The sequence below is a fragment of the Telopea speciosissima genome, chromosome 9 (assembly GCF_018873765.1).
Source record: "Telopea speciosissima isolate NSW1024214 ecotype Mountain lineage chromosome 9, Tspe_v1, whole genome shotgun sequence".
NCBI lineage: Eukaryota > Viridiplantae > Streptophyta > Magnoliopsida > Proteales > Proteaceae > Telopea > Telopea speciosissima.
In genome coordinates this window covers 44712983-44722412 of record NC_057924.1, presented here as the reverse complement: position 1 = coordinate 44722412, position 9430 = coordinate 44712983, and the positions used below count along the sequence as shown (strand labels likewise).

At 40.3% G+C, this 9430-nt stretch overlaps 1 protein-coding gene across 1 annotated transcript; it reads left to right on the top strand.

Moving 5' to 3' along the window:
- The first annotated feature begins 5996 nt into the window (after positions 1–5996).
- LOC122641161 (9-cis-epoxycarotenoid dioxygenase NCED1, chloroplastic-like) lies at positions 5997–8222 on the top strand. The gene has a single exon (XM_043834498.1). It carries the CDS (start codon positions 6014–6016, stop codon positions 7913–7915), a length of 1902 nt encoding a protein of 633 aa, XP_043690433.1. The 5' UTR covers positions 5997–6013; the 3' UTR covers positions 7916–8222.
- Positions 8223–9430: the final 1208 nt, after the last annotated feature.

Below are 9430 nucleotides of genomic sequence, written 5' to 3'. Positions count from 1 at the left end.
AAATCCATTAATTAGCTTAATTAGGATGGCATAATGAACATAATCATCTAGCCTAGTGATAGTAATTAGGATTAAAACATTAATCTTAATTAGCCTAATTAGATCCATAAATTTCAACAAACATTATCAAAACATAAAATAAAATTAGTTTAATTAGGTGCATAATATGTATAACATAACAGTACACAACAGAGTTTGGTCTAGGAAGACCGGCCATCTTCCCAGCCCGTAACTTGACACTTACCCAGAGATCTAGGGCAGACCATCCATTGAGTCATTGGAGTTAATTAAGCACCCCTTTTGCAAAGGAGGGACACCATTCATGGGTCCTAGACCCTAAATCTAGGTGGCGACTCTCATTTTTCCATTTTCTTTCTTTCCCCCGGGTGCACGCCAGCGACCCTCCGTCTGCTGCGCCTACACTATGGTAATCAACTCATCCATACTCCACTTATCTTTCAAAGCATTGTAGGTGCCATGAAGATGCTTATACTGTTCTAGAAGTAAATTCAATGCAATGGTCACTAAGAAGTCATCATCAAAATTTATTTCTAGCTCCCTAATTTTGTTTCCCAAGGAAACTAGACCTAGAAGGTGTTTCCTGGTGCTACCATTTCCATCAAACTTGGCAATTGTCAACTTACTCATCAAATCACCTAATTGAGCCTTCTTTGAAGAATCAAACTTGACTCTAATTGCCTCCAAGTACTCTGTTGCAATCGCCTTCATGGTTATGTTATCTTTCCTAGTCTCAGTGATAGCATGTTTTATGACTTTCAGGCATTTCCTATTGGCAGTGTCTCACTTCTCATGGTCAGTCTTCTCAGTTTGAGTACTGGCTGAGGTGAGGTCAGCTGGCTTGGGTTCTCTCAGACAAAGATCTAGGCCTCTCAGGCATAGATACACCTCCAAATCCTCATGCCAACTTCTATAGTTCTCACCAGAAAGCTTGGGAATATCCAACAAACCATGGCTTAGAGACATCTGTCATAAGGATATAATAAAATCACATATCCATCACAGGAAAATAAATATATAAAATCGGGTATTGTTCATACCTATAACCCATGCTAGTGTATAAACTAATGAACTAACCTATAAAACAAGAGTATCAACCGAAACTATATCTCTAACCTTTGGGTTTTTGAAATGCACTGGTCCTCTCAACACCTTGCAATTACTGCGAGACACAAACCTTTGGAGAAATTGTGACCTTTGGGTAAACAATTATTCCTAATTTAATCTCTCCCTGAGTGTATGTGTGTGTGTGTGTGTGGTGTGTATGTTTTTTTAGTCATTGATGATGCTACCATTGGATAAGTATCACCTTTCTTTGCTGTTATTTCAGAAAACCTTGAGTTATGGGTATTACAATAAAATCAGGTTTTACCACTTTGGTGGATTTCAACTAACCTTATTATAATACCTAATAACCAATGATACAGCTATGAGATATTTTCATTCATAAATATAAACAAACCAATTCAAAAAAGCACACACACACAATAATTCAATAAAATAGTGCTACTGTTCTGCATTACATCATATCATATCATCACAATCATATATCTCATGATCATTAAGAATAAAAAATGCATAAACACACATTCCAATCATTGGAAAACACACAAACATGCTCACTGTGGGTCCCAAAAGTGACATTTGAAGCAAGTGTCATATACCAGCGTGTAGAGCATTAAAAAATAGATGCAACGAAAAAAACCAGGACCTCAAACTCGATCTCACGTGCCCCTAGAAGGCAGCGCGAGAGATCACTCTCGGCTTGGGCTGGGCCTGGTCAAACCGAACGGTCCGACTTGGTTCAACCCGGCCTGGACCGGACCGGTTCACCCCCAATCGGGCAGTGCTTGCGTTTGTCTCGGGTTGACCCAGTCAGGTTGGGTTCGGGTCAATTCAGTTGGGTAGGGTTTGGGTCGATCGAGTCGGGCCGGGTTTAACTCGAATATAAACAGCTGGGTTTACCTGAGTCAAACCAATTTGCCCTATCGGGTTGACTTGGAAACCCTACCAAGTCAACTCGACGATGAATCGTACGTCGCAATTAAAACCATTTTATTAATCTAAAATTAGGCGTGTGAGATGCACGTGCTTTTTCTAGCGGCACGTGACGGTGCATGAAACGGTTTCCTGCGAATCAGCTTATATACTCGTGACCGCCCTGACCTCCTCTACAACCTCATATAAAACCTTTTTATTTTTGGTGGCCATACACCTTCGACAGTGATCATACAAGGTCGATCCAAAACCCGAAAACCCAAGAAAAAATTATTTTGTTAAAGAACATTGATTCCAGATCCATATGGGTTGGCTCTAATGCCACTTGTTATGATTTCAATCACACATTCACATGAAAAGATCTCATATAGATTGTGGAACACAATGAATAAACAAAGAATAAAGATTCATACCTTTTTAGCTGATAACTGAAGTCGATCCATAAGCTTTTAGACCTTCCCAATAGTCTTCCACAACCTTTCACTTTCAACTCCCGTGAGCAGGAAAAATCAAGAATAACAAGTGACGACTATGGGGACCTTGGGTTGAATATATAATATTCACCTGACCCTAACACACTCCCACAATATGTTAGATCAGAAATACCCCTGACTTAAACTTGAAATGAGTATCCTTTATTATTGGCCAATAATAAACAATGTGTATTAATGAAGTCCAAAACCCAACAACTCCAACCCGAAGCGAATTGAACCCACATTATAATTGTCGAGTTATACATTTACCAGTTCACAGGTTGGCCGGTTTTGAGCTATGAGATCAACTTTTCTAGTATCTACACTGACCCTTATTTAAAGAAGATGGCTTCTCTTCTCTAACAGAAGCCATATATATATATATATAATTCTTTCTTCTCCTCTAATCACATTGGACCTGCAAGTGCTTTCTAGAACTGTTATTTTATCGTTAGGCAAAACTACATCCATACATCATTAACTTAATAAAAATGAGAAACAATATACATAGTTTGACAATTATATTATACAAAAAAGGATTAAAAAAATACGATTAAAGTCGGCGCCATAGCTTAAATTAATAATAAATTAACTACTAATCTTATTTTTAAATAAATATAAATGATCTTATCTGATTTCCATGTGTATCGATCACCTCGTGTAGACATGTGGAATATATATATAGATTTAAGATTGTCAGATTGGTTTTTCAAATTTAATCAAACGACCAAGGTTGAAAAGGGCATCTTTCTTAGCTTTTCCTTAATTTTTTTTTCCCAATAAGATAATAATAAATGTAGAGTCATCCATGACATTAGGGAGTCTTAGCTCCATATATATATATATATATATATATCGGATACGTCTGTTAGCTCGGATGATGAAGAGTTGGAATCCTTTTATACTAAATTAATACTATTACGGAGGGTGACGAATCTTTACCTAAAAATAAAGAATAGTATTCAAGATCATCTCAACCAGAGATTTGATAACATGAAATGACAATGTGAACAGATGGGTAATGCCTTTTATTAGGGTACCTAACCATGATTTGTCCCCTCAAAGGAGTAACTAAACTACTCATTAGCTCACTTGTTTATATTTTAAGACTTCTAATGTTAAAATATAAGCTTCTTTAACAGTATTTACTAGGTATCAGATCTCACTTAACAAGTTGATGAAGTAAAAAAATTTTAAATGGCTTCTAATCACCAACTTAGATTGTGTAGGTGAAATCAAACATTTTATGGATAGCCCAAGAGCTGGCAATATCTAAAGGGATGATGAGAGCAGTATTAATTAACAAGGTCATTCATAACAAGTAGCCAATCTTATAATTGAGTTTTGGTATCAAAAATTGAAGGCTATCCCCCTAAAAGAGAAAGTGACAACCATGATGAGCAGGTATCAAGGCATCATTTTCAACTAGAGTGATACATGAAATTCCATCTGATTTGCTCACAGATAATTACAATCTATAAACAAATCAATATCTGACACCTATATCTAGTGGGACCTCTTAGTGAGATGCTCTATCATTGGATTGATATTTAAGATTCGAAATGTTATTATCAACAACACTTTCCAGTTTATTCTCTTGTGTTTTTTAGTATGGATTTTCTTGTTGACACCTAATAAATTTGTAACCCTACTTTTTTTGTGTCTTGCTTTATACCAACGGTTATTTAGTGTTCAATTCCCTAAAAGTGCAGGGCGGTGTAGTTTGGGGCTGAGTGCTCGACATTTGGTAGGTGCAACATCCAATGGTGTCGAGCTCGAAAAGAAAAAATTAAAAACTGACTCAATCGACCTTAGACGGTTGGATGTCGCGCTTGTCAAGTATCAACCTCTCAAGCCCGAACTATACCGCACTCGACAAATCAAGGAATTGGAGAAGATTTTAATCCTTAAAAATGGTTTTCAAAAAGTTAAAAGTCATTTAATAAACATTTAATGCAGTTCTTATGTGAAATGCCAAATTTTCTCATATTGAGGAATCTACATTAAATACTTTTGAGAATAAGACAAAGGGCAATTAAATAAAGTTGTCAAGTTCTAAAGACACCTATGTCATTTCGACACTCCCTACTTAGTAAGGTTAAAATCATTTGACTAAGACAAGAAATTAAATTGTGAAAAAGTAATACCATTAATTAAAATGGCCAAGTATCTGTGATATTTTCAAGGAAAGGATAGGAGGTTTGATACATCTTCACATACTGCAAGCTAGCACCCACTATGTCGATCTCAAGGATTTTTATCATCTCAAGTGCAGTGCACTGCCTAATGCACCTCACTTAAGCATTCCCGTAAGAACATGGTAGTGGTATCTTTTTATCCTCTTAAGTGTTGGGTGGACAGTTGGATGCTTACCTTAAGTGATAAAAATCCCTCTCTCTCTCTTCCCCCTTTGAAATGACCACCTTCGTCTCCTGTATAATGCCCCATCTCATACCCTATTGGTGCCACTATGTAATATGTCTATCCCTCTCCCAGTTTTCAATTACATGGAGGAGCAAAGCCAAATGAGTTCTCTTAATCAACCCATCAATTAATTAATGTTATTATATATCCAAACAACTTGATCTTTTGAACTAATGATAAATAGATGCTTGTCTGATTCGAATCTTTAAGGCTATATATGTAAGGCATATGCTAGACATCAACAAAGGGAAGAAATATATATATATGGAGATAATTCCCACACATGTAGAGTGAGATTATGTGTGTGAAAGAGAGAGAGAGAGAGAGAGAGAGAGAGAGAGAGAACTTTTGTGTGCGTGGGGCGGTCAAGCGTGTGGGGCAATGATGTGACCTAGATATCAGGGTAGAGAAGAAGGGAAGACAGCCACGTGGGTGAGTAACCTTCAAATGAGGGAAGAACGCGGGGTAAGACTAGGAAAAGGGTCCATAGTTGCCATTAATGTATACTTCTCTTACTTTTTTAATATCATTCATATGAGAGAGAGGGAGAGAGAACTTGGAAAAGACTCAGGCAGTCAAGGTGGGATTATGTTAATTTAATCCATTTTTCCCAAAAACAAATGTTAATTAAGCCTTATGAGGTGTGTACTTAAATCAAGAAAAACTCCCCTTCCCTCCGTTCTCTTCCCCCTATTATTAATATCCTCTCTCTCTCTCTCTCTCTCTCTCTCTCTCTCTCTCTCTCTCATTTGAGAAAATAAAGGTGAGGTGAGAGGAGGGTGTTGGGCTGAGGTCGTGTCACACTTCTAAGCAGCTTTGTCTCTCTTCTACCTTTAGAATCCTTCTTATGTCAATAAGCCAGTGCTCTTTCCACAAATCCACCACGTGGTCTTCTCTTAGATGTCGAGGTGGATCTCCATCACTTCTTCTCTCCTCCCTTCTCTCTATATATACCTCTTTAACTCCCTCCCTTTCTCCTCAAAATTCCACCTTCCCCCCTCTTCACTTCCATTCTCTCTCCTCAAATCAAAAGTGCAGACACTAACACTTGAGCACACTACCCACTCTCACTATTATAGAGAATTCAAAACCCCAAGATCATGGCAGCTTCTACAGCAACTTCTGCTTCTACTTCATGGGCTAAACCTTCTTCCTCTTCTTCCTCATTCTGTGATTTGGGCTACACTTCCAAGTCCATCAGCTTTAAGAAGCCCACCAATAAGAGAGCCCATCTCCGGTGCTCTCTACACACTCCTCCACTTCTCCATTTCCCTAATCAAACACCTTCCATTTACCAACCAGCCACCGGTACTGCAACCCCAACTTTCCCTATACCCAAGCCTAAGTCCAAACCCAAAGAATCAGATAAAGCTAGAGACAGCAAAAGAGACAGAGAGGGAAGAAAAGAGTTAGATTCCTCCTCTAACTCTAAAGGTAAAGGTAAACAGCAATGCAACTTCCTCCAAAGGATTGCAGCCATGGCCTTGGATGTGGTGGAAGGAGCTTTAGTTTCCAGCGAACGCCAAACCCCACTTCCCAAAACAGCCGACCCAGCAGTTCAGATTGCCGGCAACTTCGCTCCCGTGCCGGAACATCCTGTCGAGCAGAATCTCCCCGTCGCCGGCAAAATTCCTGATTGCATTGACGGTGTTTATGTCAGGAACGGTGCCAATCCCCTTTTCGAGCCCGTCTCGGGTCACCATTTGTTCGACGGCGACGGCATGATCCATGCCGTCTCCATCACTGGCGGTGCCGCCAGTTATGCGTGCCGATTTACCGAAACACAGCGTCTCGTGCAGGAACGCTCTCTAGGCCGCCCTGTCTTCCCTAAAGCAATTGGCGAACTCCATGGTCATACTGGCATCGCTCGACTTCTTCTCTTCTACGCTCGAGGCCTTTTTGGTCTCGTCGACCACCACCATGGTACCGGAGTTGCCAACGCCGGCCTTGTCTTCTTCAACGGCCGACTCCTTGCCATGTCCGAAGACGACCTCCCTTATCACGTTCACATCACCCCTTCCGGTGATTTGAAAACTGTTGACCGGTTCGATTTCAGTGGTCAGCTCCAATCCGCCATGATCGCCCACCCGAAGCTTGACCCTGTCTCTGGCGAACTCTTTGCTCTAAGCTACGATGTCATTCAAAAGCCATATCTCAAGTACTTCCGCTTCTCTCCCAACGGAATCAAATCACCTGACGTCGAAATTCCACTTGCAGAGCCTACCATGATGCACGATTTCGCCATTACTGAGAATTTCGTCGTAATTCCAGATCAACAAGTAGTTTTCAAGTTACAGGAAATGATTCGCGGTGGTTCACCGGTGGTTTACGATAAAAAGAAAACCGCCCGGTTCGGAATCTTGGACAAGAACGCAGTTGATTCGTCCGGGATCCGTTGGGTCGAAGCTCCCGATTGCTTCTGCTTCCATCTATGGAACGCTTGGGAAGATGAAGAAACTAATGAGGTAGTGGTGATTGGTTCATGCATGACTCCACCTGATTCAATTTTCAACGAATGCGAGGAAGGGCTGCAGAGTGTTCTTTCCGAGATCAGACTTAACCTGAAGACCGGGAAATCAACTCGCCGGCCAATCATTGCCGCTTCGAATCCTGATCAATTGAACCTTGAAGCCGGAATGGTGAACCGTAATCGACTGGGGAGGAAAACCCAGTTCGCCTACCTCGCAATCGCAGAGCCCTGGCCTAAAGTCTCTGGGATAGCAAAAGTAGACCTTTTGAATGGAGAAGTGAAGAAATTCATATATGGAGATGGGAAATATGGTGGAGAACCGTTCTTTGTACCAAGAGATCCAAATTCAGAGAGAGAAGATGATGGGTACATAGTAGCATTCATGCATGATGAGAATACGTCTAAGTCAGAGCTTGTGATTATAAACGCCATGAATTTGGAGTTTGAAGCTTCAGTTAAGTTACCTTCAAGGGTCCCTTATGGTTTCCATGGGACATTTATTAATTCCAAAGACTTGAAGAATCAAGCCTAGCCCTTTTGAGGTTGATGGTTTATGGTTGTGGTAGTGGTGGCAGAGGAGAGATTACCAGAGGGATGTGGCATAGAGACTCCCCGGAATCTCAGAGTCTATTTACACCCTTACACAACCGCTCACGGTTAGTTAAGTTAGTTATTTAGTTAGTTGGGATTTTTTTTTTTTTTGGTGGGAGAGGTTTTGAAGAACCAGCTTGTAGCTTATGGACTGTAGGTAGTATTCGAGCTCAGCTGGTTTTTGTGTATTCCTTTGCACTACTCTTGTTTATGTTCTCCTTCTGTTCGTGTAAGTAGTGAAAATTTTATACTTTTCTGGTATATATATTCTCTATATTTCCATTATAAGAGTGTTTGGTTTATGGAAAACCTCTCTCTCTCTCTCTCTCTCTCTCTCTCTCTTATAATTCCTATTCTTCTTCTCTGTTTTAAGACCATGATTAAGGGACAAAATAGTGGATAATATAGATGTTTATTTCAAAACAAAACTGATTTGCCATGTGTCACATCCAAGGTCAATAATCAAGACCCGTGATTGAAGAGGGACCCACATAAAAGGATTACCCAAGTGGAAAATGGGCATGGCCCAAATTTTTTTAATTCAATAATTCTATGCTTTAATTTTTAAAATATTTTAAGTAAGTTATTTCCCAAAAAAGAGCTAAAATGGGAAGGTCGAGTCAGTTTGAGTTCGCAAATGCTGACGAGAGAAGCGAAACTTGAGTCTGACTCACCAAGTGCTGAGCTGAGTTGGAGGGAGGAGAGAGAAGTCTTCTCTTTGCAAATTAATTTTTGAAAAAGAGGTTTACACGAAAACCGAAATACCCACCAACGGTCACTTAATTTCAGTCAAAGACCCGGAAAATGCGGACCTGTTACACGTTCGGCCTGGGGTTATGTTATTTCAATTTAAGTTAAGAGCGAACAACCCCACCCGGTCGTGCAGTGCACCACCAGAACTGCGGTGAGGCCATGTCAGCTTGACACGTGGATGTGGTGACATTTAACGGTGAGTTCAAAAAAAAAAAAAAAAAAAAAATTTCTTTTTCAGTTTGGGACCGTTGGATGTTGTTGTGTCCACGTGTCGAGCTCGCAAGGCCTCACCATAGTACACCGCCAGATCAGTGCATTACAGAGGATTTTTTTCCATGCTGTCCCTGCCCCCAGACACAAGGACGCATAATGACTGTCGCACACTCCCTAAAAGATGGAAATGACCAGGGGCCAGGGCTATGGAGGTCATTTTGTGTTTTTCTTTCAGGGGAGTCGGGAGTGTGGTGGTCATTACGCTCGCCCTTATATCTGGGCGCATGAGCAGCGTGCGTTGTGCAATTGAGTGGAGTTCTCTTTCCCTTAAATTAATTTCATTGAAAATGAAAAAGAACCATTATTCATGGGTGGAACCCTACACCTTTCTTGACATGTGAGTTCCCACGTGTAACAAAAATTGAAGGATCATCAAGGGATATTTATGTATGTTAATAGGATGGTATTTGGTCACATGGTCCATGTGGCA

Bases quoted from the DNA above. Each gene is read 5' to 3' on its own strand.
- LOC122641161 (XM_043834498.1), top strand. From the start codon at position 6,014: ATGGCAGCTTCTACAGCAACTTCTGCTTCTACTTCATGGGCTAAACCT.